Source organism: Pseudopipra pipra, chromosome 4, assembly GCF_036250125.1.
Source record: "Pseudopipra pipra isolate bDixPip1 chromosome 4, bDixPip1.hap1, whole genome shotgun sequence".
Lineage (NCBI taxonomy): Eukaryota > Metazoa > Chordata > Aves > Passeriformes > Pipridae > Pseudopipra > Pseudopipra pipra.
This window is the reverse complement of record NC_087552.1, coordinates 68614517-68634361: the sequence shown is the minus strand read 5'-3', so window position 1 is coordinate 68634361 and position 19845 is coordinate 68614517. Positions and strand designations below refer to the sequence as shown.

At 40.7% G+C, this 19845-nt stretch overlaps 1 protein-coding gene across 6 annotated transcripts in view; it reads right to left on the bottom strand.

The window, feature by feature from the left end:
* Positions 1–5245: 5245 nt before the first annotated feature.
* Positions 5246–19845, bottom strand: part of FAM53A (family with sequence similarity 53 member A) — a 70713-nt gene continuing 56113 nt past the window's right edge. For all 6 annotated transcript variants that reach the window (XM_064653447.1, XM_064653452.1, XM_064653450.1 and 3 more), the window contains one exon: positions 5246–6445. In XM_064653447.1, the coding sequence (XP_064509517.1) occupies positions 6119–6445 (327 nt within the window). In that variant the 3' untranslated portion in view covers positions 5246–6118. The remainder of the gene's footprint in view (positions 6446–19845) is intronic.

The following is a 19845-nucleotide window of genomic DNA, read 5'->3' as shown; positions in this document are numbered from 1 at the left end:
GGAGTTGTAGAAAGTAATAATGTTTCCCTTCAGTCTTTTTTTCTCCAGGCTAAACATACTCATCTCCCTCAGCCACTCCTCATAGGACTCACAAAAGTCTTAAGGTCATGACAATGCTGATGACCAAATCTGGACAATTAGTATATTTTCATATCTTCTTTCAGTGGAGGATTTACGTCACAGAAGGTTTTTAGAGCTGTGTGCTAGAGGGAGATGAAAATTGCAAAGTCCCTCAGAATTAGCAAACAGCAGATGCAAGGCTGTCTGCAGACTGACAGCTCGCTCTCATGCACCTTTCTGCGTTATGCAAGATCCTCCATTCATGCAAGGACATGCTCCATCTTCCACAGGAACACATCCCATTCAGTGCATGGGAAGAGCCGCTGGGAGGGTGACGCAGGGTCACACAGAAAAGTCAGGTTGTTGAATGCTGGACTGAAACCTCATTAGCTGCAAAAAAAGCAAAAGCTGCAGACAATACACGGCCACCCTCTGCCTCTCTTTTCCAAAATCTCCCTCTTCTTCTGCCTGGGGTTTATAGGAGAATGAATTTTGAGGGATGTCTGCTTCCCTGAGATGTGAGCAGCCCTGTATTTTGATGAGCAACCCCACTGCTACCACACATGTCACAAGCAAGGGCTACAGCACTGGCCTTCCCCTTGCTGTAGCTACCTTGTCATGAACCACAGGTCTGACACTTCCAGAATTCTGTTCAGACAGTGTCTCAAAGCCCCACCTGATGCAGAGTAGCCATAAGATGAAGCAAGGAAGAACAAAGAAATAAAAAATCAGCTGAACATCACCCCAGTCCATAGCTGAGAGCTCTGGGAATATGTCCTCACTCCACGCTGCTGCAGGGAGGAGTTCAGCCAAGTCTGTTTTGGAAAGTGGGACACAAGTTCTGAGTACTCTACAGAATAACCCTCACTTCCAATTCACATCACTGCTCACATCAGACAAGCTTACCTGAATCAGGAGACCACAGCTCTTTGTCCAAACTGAGGCATCATGAAACATTTAAACTTATGGTTTGGCTTTTAAAGAGTTTAAGAAGTGAAATGCTGCTCTAAGGAAGTTTTAAACTTGTTTCCATAGAGTTCATGCCATATTTCTCTGGCTCAGATCACTCACAGAATAGATCTCAAAAGCACTTTACGATAGCAAAAAACCATAAAAGCAGTACTGCTGATGGGTCCAAGAAGCTGCAGATAGTGAAAGCAGCCTCATTTTCCCCTAGTAAATACCCAGCACTTCAGCATGCCAGTGAGTATTGTGATGACCAGATGGTGGTGGGAGCAGTAACTTGGATGATGTTAACTACACACAAACTCCAAAACAACTGATGTCAAAACTCACTTTGAAAACACACCAGAATGGGCTGCTCAGCATATGGCAGCAACGCTCCAGTAAAACTGCATTTTGTGTCCATTAAACAACTAACAAGCTCCACCAAGGGGTCCAAGGACAAGCAGCCACAGCAGCAGGGCCCCAGATCCTGACTGTTTGATGCTCATCCCTTTAAAAAGCTGATGAAAAGGTACAGAGGTGTGGTGGAAGTGGCAGCTCCTGGATCGGGTCCTTTGCAGGGTGAGCACATGCAACATGTGCCACCAGCACGGCTGTGTCACCTCTTTCAATGACAAGACCTCAAAGGAAACATCCCAGGTTATCTGCTGAGCAGCACTGGATCATTCCTAATGAGAGGATGAGCCCTGCTGTGAGAGCCCACTGTGCAAGCACACAGATCTATACTCTGGTACTTTTAAAAACAAACAATGTGTAGTTTGCAAAATAAACACAGTGAACAGATTTAGAAAAAAATTATCCTGGCATCTGCCAACCACAAGAGCTTTCCAACAAATGTGTGTTTCCAGAGGTACTGCAGAGGCCAGCTGTACACCAAGGGGTGAGCAGCATCTTGACCTGTAATTTGAAAATAAAGGTAAATTCACTAAGCACCACCTGCCCCAGAACGGACCTGGATACAGACAAATACATATTTATGTTTTTCTGAGACATGATTTAGCCCAAACTTACACCATAGGGGTCTATATTCTAAGAAATGTCAGCTCTGAGTGGGAGCTACAGATCACAGTTGAACCCTGCACTGGAAGCTCCTACCTCTGCTCTAGAGTGCTCTCCTCGCCACCTCAGCTCCTCTTCCTCCAACAATTATCTACCTTGAAACACTTAGGCTTGCCCATAGATGCAAGGTGCACAGATCTAGAGGAATATGGGGCAGGAAAGGACTGTGGAAAGTCAGCCAGCCTTCTCCCCTGCCCCAAAGCAAGCTGAAAAGCAGCTACTGCTCCTGAGAGATGCTTGCTCTTAACAGATCTCCATTTGTGGAACAGCTACTGCCAGCTCCCCATGCATCTGTACAGTGATTCCCTATCCTAATTTTTTTTGGTACTTGGCCTTAGAAGAAACTACCACTCATTCTAGCTACAATTTAAGCCCCATCTACCATATGGTTTCAAGCTCAGTTCTTCCAGTCCATCCTCACAAGTACCTTTTCCCACATATTCAAGGTATCAGTCATGTCCCTGCCTATTGCACTCTCCTGCCCTGTACAGTGTCTCAAGTTCCATATTTACAGGTGCTCCTGTGAAGCACGGGATTACCTTCAGTCTCACCAAACCATTCGTGAACCCCAGACTGAAGCTTTTCTACCACCAGCAGGACAAGCTGCCAGAGCCTTTATCTGAAACAGTGATCACTAGTTGGCACCACTCTGAATTTGTACATTTGTTTTCCCCTACCTAAATTTAGTGCCTTGATAAAAAGGATCTTGTCTTTCCCCACCATCTCCTCCCTGCTGCAACCATTTCTGCAAGTTGCCAAGACTATTTTGAATTCTAATGCTATCTTATCTTTCACATCTGTCCAGCTTCCTGTTGACTGTAGATTTAACGTGCATACTACTTTGTTATCCAGGTTGTAATAAAAATGAAAGATAAGTGACCCAGAGCAACTCCCACAGCCCCATGCAACATGGCCTTCCGTTCTGACACTGGGTGCAAGGTGGAAGGAAACCACTCCCAGAGCAAGAGCTGCTTTCAGCCTCACTCAGCCCGCTTCCAAACACAATCCAATCTCTGAAACCACGCTTTCCCTTCTTGCAAACCACCTTCTGTATTTGCCCAACAGCCACTACACTATCCTATAAGCAAATGCAAAGGTACCAAACTCATCATCTGTTGTTTTCTTTTAGAGCAGGACTTCAGATCTTGCTGGGGATGCAAAGCCCCATCTGAAGGAAATTTTAACCAACCATTCCTTTTGTCATTGTGGGGGATTACACTGGCATCTGCAGACAAAGTGCACAGATTCCTTCCAGCAGATTTCCTCATTTGCCAGTGTCACTGCACAGCTGCTCAACTGCTTATTTTCTTGTCACTGACTAATACGAGTCTAAACTAGATAATTACTACTTCCTACTGTCATGAAACTTGTTCTTCAGTATCCAAACCCACTCCTTTTGTGTGTTTCCATGAAAGGGCTATTTAGAGTTTTAACAGCTGGCTTAGCAGGAGACTGAGTCCTGTGTAACCATAAGCAAATGTATCTGTACCTTCCCTTGGGAAACCCCTTCCTACCCTAAGGAATCTGGGTAGGAATGTGGCTTTGTGTTGACTGAAAACAGCACACCTACTAAAGGTAAGTGTAGAACCTTACCCTTGAGGCTAGAGAAGTCAATTCATTGAGACCACAGCCAGACCATATTTCAGAGCTAGAACAAATATTAGCTGGTTCTCTACTCTTGCCTTTGCTTTATCTCTATCTTCTTATTTATAACTTCAGCTCTTGTTATTTTTTCACTGACACTGCATATATCTCAACCTCCTTCTGCTCATGTCCTCTGAGGTGTTTTCTTCTTTTACTTCTTCCAGGAGCTTGCCTTCCTTGGGGGAGGACGAGCTAAATGGATTGCCACATTAGCTTTCTCATTCCATGCCATTACACTTTTAACTAGTCCTTTCAAATAGGTAAATTAGTTTTTAAGTGATCCCAGTTGTACTATTGGCCTCTGCTACAATCCTGCATTAAAGCTGATTCAATTTTACTTACCTCTATTGCTCAATTAAGAAGAATACACAATGAGAAAGTACTTCTGCAACCAGTAATTGCAGTCCAGAAGTGAGCTGGGTTGTTCCATTGCCCACAGTGTCTGACCATCACACTATTGCACATTTCCCATGTACCCAAGAGGGGAATTGGCTGTACCTCACTTGCTGCTTCTTGAGGAAGTGCCAAGAATAGTGATCCTCTGTCACATAAGGTTATTCCAAATAGCTGTATGGATGTGCATGTCACCATCTGTGTGCTCTGTGCTAACCCAGAGCAAGTACCTGTGGGGTGAGACACTGTTAATAGGAGCTTCTGAATTTTTGCTCCAAAATCAACTCCTTTATTAACTCATCTAGAAAAAGGAGAATGATTTTTGTCAACAGTGAGCAGCTTCACTTCTCCCACATAATATACATTAACACATCAAGAACCCAACAAGTCTCTGCAGTGTTCTTGCATCTTACTACACAACATATACCAGTATCACACATCACTGCCACTCACAGTTGCATATGCAATAGGAGCTATAAGAGTAAGAAAAAAGTTTAGAGCATCTTACTGACTACCCTGACTTTTAAAATTTTGTATAGATCTTGAGTTATGAACACTGGTTCAGTAATTAAAGGCAGCCCTAATCACAGGGCTGGATCCTGTCCATATCTTGCCACAGCCTTTGGTACATGTTTTAAGATTTTTTTTCTCATTTTAATCACATTCCATTAGCTGACCTAAAATAAGTTGCTGTATTTTGGTTTTATGGCACAAGTTACAGTAGGAATTGGCTCACTTAAGCAAACTAACACAATGCACTCAAATGCCATAATCTAAGCTTCCCCTTTTCTACCCAATTTAAAACCATTTCGAGATCCATTTCTCCATTGTTGAGGAAACTCCTTGTTGCAGCTGAACTAACAAAATAAGTATGTGTTGCAATAGTCTGCAATGAATGCAGTATTACATTTGAAATTATTCCAGTGTATGTAATCACTGAGACACTTTTGGGATCCAGCATGAGTTGTTCCCCATCTCTCCAGACAAACCTGATGTCACTTTTGTTTCAGACGACCAGAAATCTGCCTTTCCACTCCACCCAATCCTACACATAAGAACCACATCACAGAATCTGCCACAGACTACACATTTTCCACTAGTAAAAGTCATAAGCAGACACAAGTGCAAAGCAAAATGTCATTTTATTTAATTCAAGGACTATTTTCCTTCTAGTATTGCTGAAGGGATCACCTCCTGGGGAATTGATCATTACAAAGTCCCTGTCTAAAAGTTCAAGTGCTCTTGTTGTACATTCTTTTGAACCACAGAAAACATAATGACCAAGTAGGTGGGCAGCTACTTGCAAGTCTTAGCCCACCTAAATTAGCATTGCTTCAGGCTAGAAAACAATTCAAGTAGTAAAATAATGGAAAATGTTAACCTTTAAGGTCACTACCATATTTTGATCAAAAAAGTCCTGAATGTATGAAAAAAACACTTGTACATGTTATGAAGTTGTTTTTTAACCAGACACTGTCAAAGATGGCAGTTAAGTATTTTGGACCAGTTGTCAACCAGATATTTAAGAGTTCTATCTGAAGGTTTATTACCAATTTCATTATGCAATTCACTTTTCACATTAAGCTCTTTAACAAAAGCAACATAGACCCGCACCAGAATCACTGTAGACAGATTTAGTTTTATAGAATGCCCTTCTGAAAATTCGTTTCAAAATAGAGATGCTTTTTCTCCAGAACTGTAAAAGCCATAAAAATGCAAAATATCTGTTAGGAAATTTTTAATCAAAATTATTCCTTAATGTTCAAAATAACATTTAACCTCCTACTTTTTTACTTTGTTGTCATCCACGTATTGACCAATAGACTAAACAGGTAACAATGGTTCACGTTTTTCCCCCACACCTGAAACATTTCTTCTAACACAGCCCAAGATAGGCAATACAGAGATTCAGGGACATGGATTATGCATGGCAAAGGTAATCCTCTATCACTTTAATTTAGAACAATTCTGATTCTAGCACACAACTTGGGAGTTCTCAGTTGTTTTCAATCTGCTCTAGGTCCAGGTCCCCACAGTCTAGAGGAAAGATTCCTTCTTCGGTGCTCTCACAATCACTCGTGTCCTCGTCGCTTTCACACACTGCGGCTGCTTTCTTATAATCCCTTGTTTTGAAGCCACCTTGGCATGACCCGTGATGCCTGACTTCATCCAGCTGCTGTTCTTTCATCGGGCTGGAGCCAGGGGTGATGATGTTCATAAGATCATTTGAGTCACATGGCGATGACACAATTGTCTTCATTTGTGTGTCATCATCATCATCTTCATAGTCAAGGGAGCAAAGACTTTTGGAATTTTTTAAAGTCTGCAATAAAAAAAAAAAAAAAAGAAAAAAGAGAAGCAATGAATATATTAACCACGACTGTACAGGAGGAGCAGAATAAATTCCTTAAATTCCTGAATGGTTTGAGAGCATGTACTCAAGAGTGTCATGTGTTCAAAGTAATCCTGGAAATGGGAGGCATGAAGAAAAAGGAAGAATAGTGTTAACTTACTACAGTCTGGTTTTGCACAGATATTTTGCCTATGTAGTTTCCCATTTGTGAGAAAAACAGTCCCTTTTTTTATGCAGAAATATCCAAAAACCTAACTTTGGTCAACTACCACGAGGAAGTGCACACACCCAACCAGCTCACTGTATTAGGTTTCTGGCAAATCCAGAGCAGAGCATTTGGTAACATCAGCATTTGGGTCAGACAGCTGCACTGCAGCCTGGTCAACAATTAATTTCTCATGCAGACAATGAGCCCTTAGGCGTCACCTCAGCCAGAGTCGGCAAAGCAACTGGCACATTTGGGTAAACTCTAAACAGAAGGAACCCAAGCTTTTACTGGGAACATCTTGCTCCAGAGTCAGCTTAGCTTGTCTTTTCAGTTGGGTACTCTCTGAACAAGAGCTCAGGAACTGGAGCAATTCTTTTTAAATTCAAAGTATATTAAAAACCAGAGGGGCACTCGCCTTTATTTAGACAAAGGAAAGAAGAAAAGAAACCCCTAGTAAATGTGCTACCTCTGCCCCACAGATAAAAGAATAAAATGCCTAAGTTCCTTATGTAACTGTAAGGGAACTTTGACTAGAATCCAGAAGCAGCATTCAAGAACCAACAGAAATATACAGACAGCAGAACTTAGATTTTAACAAGTGGGAAACTTCTAAATTCTGCCTCATACAAGCACACAGTGAGAGGAAGGTGAAACAGCCAGGGGTGTTTCAGAGGTGGTGTGAGACAGGAGAATGCCATTATACTAATTTTCAGTATCTTACTGGTTAAGTGACTCCAGTCTCACACACGGCAGTCATTTTATTACAAGTAGATCCACAGGGAAAAAGACCAACTTTCACACCCATTTCCAGCTTCCTCCCCCAATTTGTCATTTCTTAAGTATTTTATATTTGTTTATTTGAAACAGGGAACATTGCAACATTCCCTGTATGTTGTATTCCAGATGCTCTTCCAGAGCACTGAGTAATGTTCCCGCTTCCCCATAACACATCAGCACCCACTTAAGCATCTTACCAGTATCTCTGGGTACTTTTTAAACAAATCTTAACAAATTCAGAAGAAATTTGATTTAGTCAGCCTTGCTTGTATAAAACTGCATAAAAGAGAAAACCTCACTATGGTGAAGTTTTGGTATAATATACATTCCTGTTTTCAAAACACTTCTATATATCTCATTTATCGCTTATTCAAATACAAACATTTAAGAACATTTGAGTTTCTTTCTATGACTAAGAGGTACGAATTTCTCTCATAAAGCAAAACAGTATATTTTTAGAATTAAAATATACTGTGACATTTTTTACTTTAAGTCTATCTCATTGCTTTTAAAAAGAACACATCCTATTGTGTATCTCCATACAGGGGACAATATTTTCAGTTCTTTAAATCTTATAGTAGGCACTGGGAAGGAAAGGGGCCAAATAAAGAAAAGCTTTGATAATTCTGCTTTCAATGTTTCAGAAAGGAATTCCCGAGTCCCCCTTCAAAATATCTTTTATTCAATTTACTGCTAGAAATTAATCCAACCACACAGCTGTCTTTCTAGAAGGTTTGTGTACATAAATGGAAAATTGCCTGTTAGCTGTACTGTGCTGAAACCACTTGAATGGGAACTTTTAGCCGGTTTCAACACAACAGCAAGTGCATTCAACTGGTTCTTTGTTCACCCACTTGTCACAACCTCACCAAACTAAAAATAGGTGGATTTATTATCTCGCAGCACAATCCCGCTCCTTTCACAAAGCAAAAGGTAGAAATTGCAATGCATTCAGGGCCTCTGAACTGCAGCTTTCCATGTTACACTGGTACAGTACCACACCTTTCAAGCACAATTGTGCTCAGTGGGGAGCCTGCGAGTACTTGCTCAATGGTCCTCATTTTATAAAGGATGCTGGACTGGCAAGACAAAAGAGTCCACAGTTGGCAATGGATAGAACTCAATCAGCTAAAAGTATTCTTTTGTGTGACGGAAAAAAGAAAAAAAAAAAAGAACCTCGGAGTTTTAAAAGAAGTGAGGCGATAAAATGTCTGAATATTAAGAAAAAACCCCAACTTTGTACCAAAAACAATGGTGGGGAAGGAAATAAAAGAAATCTCTCTAGACCCTTGCCATACAAAGCAAACAAGAAAGGCCCAGAGCAGCCTGAAAGGAAGCTAATGTCTGTACTCTTTACTAAACCTTCACTTCAGAAACCCGTAATACATCACTTTCCAAATATAAGAAGCAATATAAAGGTTGTTTTTGTTTTACTAACAAAACTAGAGCATTTGCTACAGTAGTCAAAGGGAAAAAAAATAAGACAGTTATGTGCATGAAAACCTAGTGTGTAATGGGAGCAGCAGTTCTCATGCTTCTCCCCCATATCCCCATCATACTCCAAGTTCACCCCTCGGGTTTGAGTGGGGGTGGAAGATCCAGCTGCTCTCAGGAGGTGCAGCTGCAGCAGCTGCACACAGTGAGGAGCAGAGGAAGCCTGAAACCACCAGAAGCCCTGAGCCCATCCTACTGATTCTCAGCACCAATTATCATGACAGGATGGGCTACACCCTCAAGTCACAGGCTTAAGGAAGAGATGGAGTTCACCAAACTGATTAGACTCTTTATCTGGCTTGCCTTCTGTCCCATCCTGAGACTTTAGCCTGTGATGGCACAACACAAGAGATGCTGCTTTAAGATATACTGGCACACAGGATTTCTTCACTGTTAAAGTCTCTCTGCCAGGAACATGAAAAGATGTGAATGGTGCAATGGTCCTCATGACTGGGAGATCCTGGAATTTCCTGGAGTATCAGCACCCAATCCAAGAGTAAAACAAAATGGCAGAGCCCAAGCGTGGAGCAATACGTGGCTTTTTTTGTTGCTTCCCTGTACCCAGACAGTCGGAGATGGAGCAAGTCAGATGGGCTGCACTTCTCCCTTCAAGGGCTTCACGGTCCTTGCTTCACTTCCTTGACTTACGTTTCCTACAGATTAGTCAGACTGGCTCAAAACCAAATGCCTTTACTGATGGCAACTCAGTTAAGCTTCAGACCAGCAGCACCACAAACAGCACGACACGTTCACGTCTCAGGCACTGACCTGCCCGCAAAGAGGTCACAGTTAAGTCTCAGCAACAACAAAGTCCAACCAGGTTATAAATTCATTATTTGAGGAGGCTTCATTGAATGAAACTAAGAGGGAGGCTTAAGGGAGGACTCCAAATTATAACAAGTGTCACAAAAGACAGTTGTGTTGAGAACTGCCCTTGAACAAGTCATCCCCAGACATCACATCTGACCACAAATAGATGTGAAGAGTCCCTCCCTGTAAACTGAATTTTCACTTCATGTATCTAATTACTCACATTAGTATCTTCACCTGTGACAACTCAAGCTGGAGATACGTACAGTGTTTACTGCAAATTATTAGAAATGTCAGCTAGTTGTATAGATTAAAAAAAAAAATCCCATCACAGTCCCTAATCCTGGAATCTTCTACTATGCAGGAAGTGAGAAATAGTAATAAAAATGCTGTGTTGATGTAACAAACTATTAATCTTTCTGTAGAGTAAATCTCTTAACATTTGACTCTGACTTTTCTGTCTTGAATTGCACTGAGCATTTTGTGAACACTTCAGTGTTCCCAGATAACCTTCGCTTTCAAGACACTTGCAGCTGAGAAGAAATACTGCTTCATGGGTACAAAGGGGTGCTGACAGGAGGAAAACAACATAGTATTCTCCATAATGTTATATGCTTGAGGCTTACTAATGCACTAAAAGTTAAAAATCAAAGGTTAAGTGGGAAAGAATTTCTCCCTGTTCAAATGAGAAATTAAAGGTGTAGGAATACATTAAGGTTTTTTTTTTTAATTCAACTGCCTAAGAAAATACGTCAGGTCAAAAACCATTGCAGATTTTTAAGCTATGCATTTGAAGTAAATCAAAAGAGAAGTAATTATTTTTCTTGCACTGAGTTTGAAAAGTACTGAACAAAACCATTTCTATTTATGTATTATGTAGAAACACAATCAAATCCCTAGAAAAACCTTCATGGGCAAAATTGAATCTCTGATCAAAATCATTTGGGAACCAAACATGGTGTTCACGTTTTGTCACTCTGCAGTTATCCCTCGTTTTCCTGGAAATTTGAAATGTACTTCTATACATTAAAAATGCAATGTTATTTCATCACCTATAGCTGGAAACAAGAAAAAATACAGAATACTGGATATGAATGAGAGAGAGCAAACAACCTCCAGCATTCTGCCACGTAATTAGACACTGAACTACAATAACCATTCCTTCCCCCAGAGAAAGAATTACTGCTGCAGTTCCTCTAGTCAAATAAGGTAAATCCTGTTTGGAATGCCAAAGACCCAGTTAAAAATCAATACAAGCTGACACACAGCAATATGGCTACGACTTGAAATGAAAGTTGTTCAGTGCTTCGTCTCTGCTGTATCTTCAAAGATTATTTTAATTTTTTAGATGTAGGTGCCCAGGAAGGGAAGGAAACTGCCAAAAACCCATTAAACATCAGATGCTAAACAACATCACGATGTAACAGACTTTCATCTCCCACTAGCCAGACTGTTCTAGATTTAAGCATGCAAGTTTTCTGGCGTAGTCTACCATGAAAGTTGATCTATTTATTGGCCTAGATATTTATGCTTATATTCTAAATTCTGCCACAGTATTCTTACAAGTTTTGTTTATAAGCTGCAAGAACCTGTGATTTAATTTGGCTTTTTATTTAGTACTATTAGTTGAAAAAATACTATGACTTAATGAAATAGAAGTATTTAAGTGAAATGCTGAATTTGTCTAATTATACTCAGATATGCAAGTTTACAAGGCTGCTCACTGTATGAATAACAGAGAAACTACCAAAATAGTTAAAGTCTGTAAGTGAGAAAAACAAAGTGCACAAAGACTTGGGGGGATTTGAGGTCCAGTTCTCTGACTGAGCACCACTGCAGTCCACATATGGTCACCTGCACTGGTCAGGAGATTTCAGGATTTCATGCACTGAAGTCTTCAGACCTGTAAAGCAGCCTACTCATTTAGCTAGGAAACTTCTAGGACCCAGCTATCATCACTGCTATCACATCAAATTCCAAACAGCCATGTGCAAAGTTGAAGGCGGATCCCAAATACATCAGGAATTACAACCACCAAGTTCAACTGGAATGCCTGTTTCCTCCTTGCCCCAAACTCAGACATAAAACTTATACGTGGTAGGCACTCCACATATGATATTAAATTACCCAAGCTAAATATCTTTTCCTTTCAGTGGTTTTTGCAAAGATCTTCTAAACAACTGAGAACATACTCAGCCCCTCAGAACTATCAGCTCACCTCTTCATGTGCTTGCAGTGCACATGCACTCAATGAAGTTCCAACGTCAAGTAAAATAAACTAAGGAATTTAAGCAGATTAAAGAAAAGTCTGTCAGTCTAAAAGTGTTGGAACTGAAATTAAGCAGCCAAACCACTACTGACATTTTGTATTTATTCCTTTGTAAATTAAATTTTGATAGGGGCAGTTTAGTGTGGGGAAACTCAGGTGCTGGGGTTTAGCAGTTTCTAAAATCCAGGACCATTCATCACAGGGGTTAACTTTTGTTTGCTTTTAAAGATAAATTGGAGGCTGAGTTAATACAGTACTTAATGTAATGCAGTCAACAATATCATTCAACACCAACACTAACGTGAAGAGGGTGAACATATATAGCAATTTTCTCCTTTTATAAAATCCAGGACAACATTAAACTGCATTTTAAAAAGTTTACAATATGGAATTTTAATTAAGATGATGGTCTCTCAGATTTTCTAATTCAGCGGATTTGTGAACTGCAACCTTTTACCTTCCCTGTTTGAGCAAGTATAAATCATGCAAGCTTTTATTGTAAGAATGTGGAATTACACTCTACAAACATCAGGGCCTACCTATTTCACCTGCATGTAATTAAGCAGAAAAAAGTTTCAGCTATTCTTAGTACCAAGTCCAGCACAAATACCTACAGATGCTATGAATTATGCCATTAACTAAAACAGAGGAGGCTCACACAGTGGATTTAACTCTCCTGAAGGGGCTCCTAATCAATACAGTGTCAAAGTGGAGCACAGTGACAGTGCTTTGTTCAGCTGCATAATAACAGTGCAAGACTTGGGCCAGGGAGAAGGAAGATTAAGCCAAACAAGACAATTACTAGATAAGAGCAGCAGTGTTCATCTCAAACGCACTGATGCATTAATACAGAGCTTTCCACAAGAAAGGACCACAGAAAAAAAGACTCAAAAGGGCACTGAAAGAGCAAGAAGAGTGGTCTGGGACATGGTTCTTGCTCTGTTCTTGCTTCAGCAGCAGCTGCAGTCTGGACTCTGCAGCACCAAAGAAATTTCTCTGCCTTAAGGGAAACAAACTGTCTTTGCACACCTTTGTCTAGATATTTTCCTACTCCCTACTAGGCCCTATGCACATCTCTAATATGGATAGTGAATTTATGCACTTTATGGACAGACTGAAGGGCTGGACAATGTGGAATTGGGCCTCTACTGTGCTTGAGCTGCACAAGCTCGAGAGGCTTCAGTCTGGCAAACCCAATCAGCCAACAGCACTAATGAGCAATGGTGTGATGAACAAACAGCTGCACCGTTTGTGTGCATACAGGGATGACAAACACATCTGGTTTTGTAGTAGAAGGACACAGAGGGAAACAATGTAAGCACATGCTCTCTCCCCACAAAGGCGATTCATGTTTTGCCAGAGTTGTTCCCTCTTTTCCGACTCAAGAACTATTACCTTTCCTTTCAGAAAAGGAACACAGGCTCTGGAAGCAAGAAACAACTCAAAATGCATATTACCCTCTTAGTAATATGACAAAATTATTTTTTAAAGACTTAATTTAAATCATACCTAGTTCATACAGATGAAAGATATATGTAGTTTTCTGCATTTTAAACTGGGAAATAAGAAAGCACGCACGCATCGTTGGCATGAGCTACACACACATCCCTGCATGTAAACATATGCTCAAAAGGAGCAGTGCAAGAAAACTGCTTAACAAGACTATGACTGCTTGCAGTACTTGCAGTACCATCTCCCAGTGTTCAGCATTCAGGATCCAAAAACAAAGACCACCCTGGGTAGTCAAAGCCTTCTGATGTATTATTCTTCTGACAGAGGAATTAACAATCAGCTCTGAAATAACAAACAAAGAAGTTACCTCCAACCCCAGGAGTTTTACTAGGTTTCTCGATTTCTAACTAGATACATTTAAACAAGAGGAGAAAAAGCTGTAGCTGTGTTTCCACAAAACTCCCAATAATCAGTGACATTTCAAAGTTTGCTTTAACATGCCAAACTCTGTTCTCAAGTAACAGGGTTTAAGTTGACTGATTATGCACCAGAGTAACACAGGACAGGATTTGACCCTTATGGCTTCAAAACATGACCATATTGGCTTCATTTCCTGCCATTTATGTGTCATCTATTTTTATAGAGAACTTCTATTCCTGAGCAGTTTAGCCAAGGTCTCATTCCTTCATGACTTTGCTATGAGCTGCAAACAATTACTTTCATAACTGAATCACATATGCACAGACTGTTAGAATACATCCATGTAACCAACTTCTCTTAAAATTCTTGCATGTTTGGTTATTTTATCCTCAGGTCCAATATTATTAAGTTGATATGATGGGTCAAATTTAGGAGAAATTAGAGAAGTAAACTCCAAATCCTGATTCTAAGGCTGCCCTCATTAGTTACTGACAGATGTCAGCCTCACCTATATTATTGGGTTATGCTGGAACTCCATCATAACTAGCATTTTAAGGGATTCTATAATTGGGCCATAAAGTTCCCTTCTGCCAGGGAAGGGGGATGGGAGAGAAAGGGAAACAACCTCATCAGTTTGGGAACAGTTCCCCCCTTCTTCAGACCAATTTTCCACTGCAGAAATGCTTGTCCAAAACAAAGCCTTAAGATCTTGTTATACAAGTGCACACAGGCACGCACGGGTTGTACACACACACAGACAAAACACCAGTGCTGTTACGGATCTTTTGCTCAACTCAATGCAAACCCCACAATTTAACAGTAAATTCTTCCAGGAGCATTTAATTCAAACTGTAGGTGGACCCTCGCCACTAATTATTTCCAGGGACAAGTTGCACAACACATTTGTTTAGAAAGAACAGAATCAGTTTTGGAGACTGAGGGTGTACAGTGCATGCTACTGCATTTTTCTAGCTTGGTACTTGATTTTGGACCATTTTGAACATTTCTGAAACGATGGGGCTTGGGAGATGTTCCTGACATCAAGGGGCAAGACTGCTGCATATTTTTAATACCAAGTCAACTTGTGCTAAAGTTTCTGTTTGATAAATACAATTCAGACAAGTTGGTTTATTGGATCAAACACCAAAGCTGACAATGTGTCAGCAGTTGATGCTCAGTACGTTTTTTTAAAAAAGTCAGGAAACCATATATGTGGCCCTTTATCCTTCAGTTGCACATTGTACCAAATCAGAAGAGAAGCATACACAAGTCGTGTGTAAGACAGTCAACCTTCAAATGGCTAAAACACACACTGAGGTAACACTAAAACTGAGCTTAACTTCTCACTGTATGGCCTTGGTTTTCATCTATTTTATAATAAAATCAGAGTTTGCCCAAAAAAGTTGCAACGTTTAAAAAGCTGTATATTCAACTATTACACATACTTTGTTTTAAACTCTGATTTGTTTATGCTACCCCAGCTTGCAAGCCTCCTAGCATACCATCAAAGCCTTTTGAGTTTTAGTCATATGGTTACCGCAATAATGAAAACTGAAATCTGGAAACTCGTCAGAAGTCTCATTTATTCAAAATTCCAGTTCTGGTAATACCTAAGTTTTATTGCAAAGCACGTGTCATCGTCAGCATATAAAGAATTGAGTACTTCCAAGTGTAGGAACAGATGAGATATTTGATTACCTGCAGCTCACCTTAACACTGAACCATGCCCTCCCAGATCACTTACCTCCTTATTGACTGGACTCAACTAAAAGTTGCATCTAACAGCAACTGAAAAAAAACCCCAACAATAAACCAAAATGAAGACAAATTTCTCTTCAGTTTGTATATACTTGAAAAAGTATGTAAACAAGTCAATATTTCCCATTCTAATGGAAGAATTGACATCACTAAGTGATGTAGAGAAATTCTAATCGGTTCATTTTCACAGGCTTGAGACACATATTCTGCCTTTATCACACTTATGTACCAGTATTTACATGCAGCAGGAACTGATGTATGTAATGCAAGACTAACAAAAGACAAATTGACAGTTAGACTTAGGACTTTTCAAAGTGGTTTTTTAATAAACCTCTCTGCAGAGAAAAGTCTCTGGTGAATCAGTTCGGTTTAGGTCTCTTTTAGAAAATGATGCATCAAGTCAGAAAGTGACTGTCAAAAAGCAAGGGAACTTTCACAACAGACAATATTCAGAGTATGGAAGACCAAAGTCTAGTTTCAGAGTCAAGAGTCGTTGCATTCAGGTACCATAAAAACGCCTTAATCTATTCATTTTATTAGCATGTTATTACAAGAATAGCAAATATTTAAAGCACACTCTCCCAAAATTACCCTGAGTTAAATTCAAAGAGGTATAACTCATTTTTCTAACATATTTTAAAAGATTACATTGGGATTTCCTTTTTTGCCAAGAAATCTGGAAAAAGTTCCCATATCAATGATGAAACACTATTCAACACTTCTGCTAGCCACCATCTCTTACAACTTAAGAGCAAGGGAAAAAAATAACTTAATCTCTTGCCACCTGCCAAAACCCAGATGGTAAAACCTGAGAAAAGTGCTCTCACCTCTCTTTAAACCCTCTGGTGCAGCTTAGGCATGTTAACTCTAAGTACCCTATATATAACACTGAACCATAGCTCTTAACTCAATATTGTATTGTATTGCAAACAACATCACCAATAATTTTAGCATAATCCAATTTTCTGACAGGATAAGTAATAATTAAAATAGAAAATATCCACAGCTGGCTGAAAACTGGCTTGTGAGTCCATAGATGGCCCCTTTCTTTTCTCATAATGTCAAATGCAGCTGGTCTGGTACTCATTAGCTCTTTCAGCAATGAATACTTATTGTACATACAGGAACTTGCCAGAAAGGAAAAGCAACTCTGCAGCAGATATTAAGCTGCCTCCTCCTCTTATTAGCACATTGCTTACAGAAAAGTACAGCAGACATACCAAGCCAACTCCAGGTATGGCAAAGGAACAGTGCTGAACAGCTCTGGAAAGCTCTGGGTATCTGCAAGACATTTGTTACAGAATCCATTTACAAAAGGGGGGGGGGGGAACCTCCATCCCTAATGAGATTTCTTTTCCTTCACTCTCCTCAAGGCTTACACTGCCTTGCTGTCAGAGCACAGGGAACCTCCAAGCACAAGGGCTCACTTCATTAAATGCCCTTTCGGGCCTGATTTCACATTGTGCTCCGCTCTGCCGACGCAAAGAAAGCAAAACGCCAGATGCTCCCTGCGCCTGCCACCTCAGCAGCGTTCCATTCACTAGCCCAAAAAACTTCCAGGCATCCATTCAAAACCAAGTACCCCCAGCCTGGTCTGTCCTGTCACAGGACAAAGTGCTGGCTTGTCTTCAGCTCACTTTTGATGCTTGCCCATCATCTCCCAGCCCGGCCTACTCCTACCTCCTTTCCTTCTTCCCAAGCCTGCTGGAATTTGAACTTTAAATGGACGCCCTCCATGGCAACAATAGATAAAAAAGGAGCCTTTGATTGTTCATGCGTTGCAGGAAAGAAAGGAGGAGATTCATCCTGGCTGCGACCTAGCAGGAACTCATCAAGCACGGCTCCCCTTCCATTGCAGTGGGATGCCTTTGCCTGTGGCTACTCATTCAAGCTCCCTGCATCTATGTTTCCATTCAAAGAGGATGAATTCTTCAGGTTTCCCCTGTTAAGGAATTAAATGTTGATCCTATGAATGAAGGGCAACACCAAGCTTGGAAAGCTGCCAAAAGGGTTCCGTAACACTCAGCAGTTTGGAGTTAATTCAATACTTATTGATACCTAGCAGGATTTATAGCTGCATTATTTATAAGGCGGGGGGGGGAAATCACAGAGCCATATTTAGACCCTAGTAATAAATTATTTTTAGCACCATCTGTTTTTCTAGTTTGTTCCCTTGCTTAGGCAAGAGCACACTTTTACCCAGTTCCCTCTTCCTTGCCCATTTAAAAGAATGCACAGAGCCTAAACTGAAGCACAAGATTAGGATCACACGGAATATTTATTGTGCAGCAATCCTCCTAATCACGTTCTGGAAATCAAACCTGCTGACTAAGGACAGTCTTGGGCTGATGTAACACTATATGTTGTCTTCACAGGACTGAGCAGATTTTTTTAACACGAGGGGCAATGTGCTTCACACAAAGGAGGTTACTATCTGGAAAGAAACAAGTGATCATTAACTGCGTGAAGCCATCTGAAAAGTGTTCGCACTCCTGGCAGTGCTTTTCTGGGCCATAGTTGCCAAGTTTCACCCTCATTAAACCCATAGATATTTTGTCACCAGTACATTCTGCCAGGCCAGGCTGCTGTTAAGAGGGGGAGACGCAAATCATAAGCAGCTGCTGCAGGCACCTTGCCTCAGAGATGAGGAGTTTCAAGCTGCAGCTGCCACCCACTCAAAAGCTCCCCCAAACCTCAAATTACCTCTTCAAGCTTACATTAATATTCTGCTTTTAGTATGTGACACAACACTGGTGGCCTCTGCAGCGTGACAAGAGGGACTGAGTGAAGGGGTTGCCAGTTCCTTGAGCTCCAAGGGAAGCAAAGCTTTGGATACTTGCATGCTGATTAAGTTCTCAGAAACACACTTGATAGCAGCAATATATTCATCTTATCCTCCTGGCTCACGGAAGTTTCCTTTTTACCCAAAATAGTAGCACAAATATTCAAAAGCTTTACTGTTAACTGTCAGATTAAGAAATTTTACTTTGAGCAAGGCAGGAAACTCATCCAAAATATGAGCTTGTGGAGTTCTTACTCGTTGCAAAGGGCAGCAGCAATAAGGGTTGCAAACTGGTTTACTAGACCTTGCAGCACAAGTCAAGCATTCCTGGGAAGTAGACTGCATGCAGCAAAAAAACCAAAATAAATCCCAGCATGTAGCACATAGGTCAAAATTAAATTCTACAAATACACAACAGACAAACATACAGCCATTAGAATGGTTCTAACAGAGTCCTGAGGGCTTTGAAACTTTCAAGCAGTCTATATTATTGATTAATGTAACATTCATTTGGCACTGGCATTATGCAACAATAATTTCAGACTGTGAAGGAAATACAACAGTGATGCCCATCCAGCAGCCCTCAGGATGTTTCCTTCCAGCTCACCACTTCTTTCGGTGGAGGAAACAGGGAACAGCACTTCTAACAGCAAGTACAACAAACTGCCAGGTAGATGGAAGGGCTCCTTGGCAGCATGGTACAGAGCCAGGCCATTCCCAGGATCAGAGCCAGGATGCTCAAAGTCTGCTCCTGGTGAGAACCATCTCCACACGTCCCAGCAGTAATCATTGCGCCCCATCTGCCCAAAGCTCAGGACCTGCTCCCAACTGATGTGCCGAGTGGTCTGTCCCTCTCAAGGGAAAAAAAAGCTCCAAACCTGTGCTGCTTTGACAGGACACCTTTCAAAGGACAATCTTGACTCAACTGAGGGTTCAATAAAAGCTGTTCAAAGGAGAGAATCAGTCTGCAGTACTTTCAGTGGCCACATAAAGCACATGGACAAAAGCCAACATATACAGTAACTGTTGCAATAAATTTAGGAGTTACTGCCAAGTATGTTTAAGAGTAAAAACTAAGCTTACAACTTGTACTTCAATTCCCTAAGGCTGTTGCATAACCTGAAAATACATTACAACATGAGAACAAACTAATACTGGTGATTAACCAGGAACATAATCACAGGATCTGGAAGTCTTCAAAAATGTGGTTTGTTGCAAGCCTTGTACCAAAGCATCCAACTTTCCTGTAGGCAAGGATCTCACTTGTCTGCACGTAGTATCAGTCTTGCACATAGCCATGCACTTTTATGCAGATTTGGAAGCTGTAACCTACCTGACTCCTTTTGTAAAGCTGTCACTTTATTAGCTAGCACATATGCATATTTACTATGATTATGCAT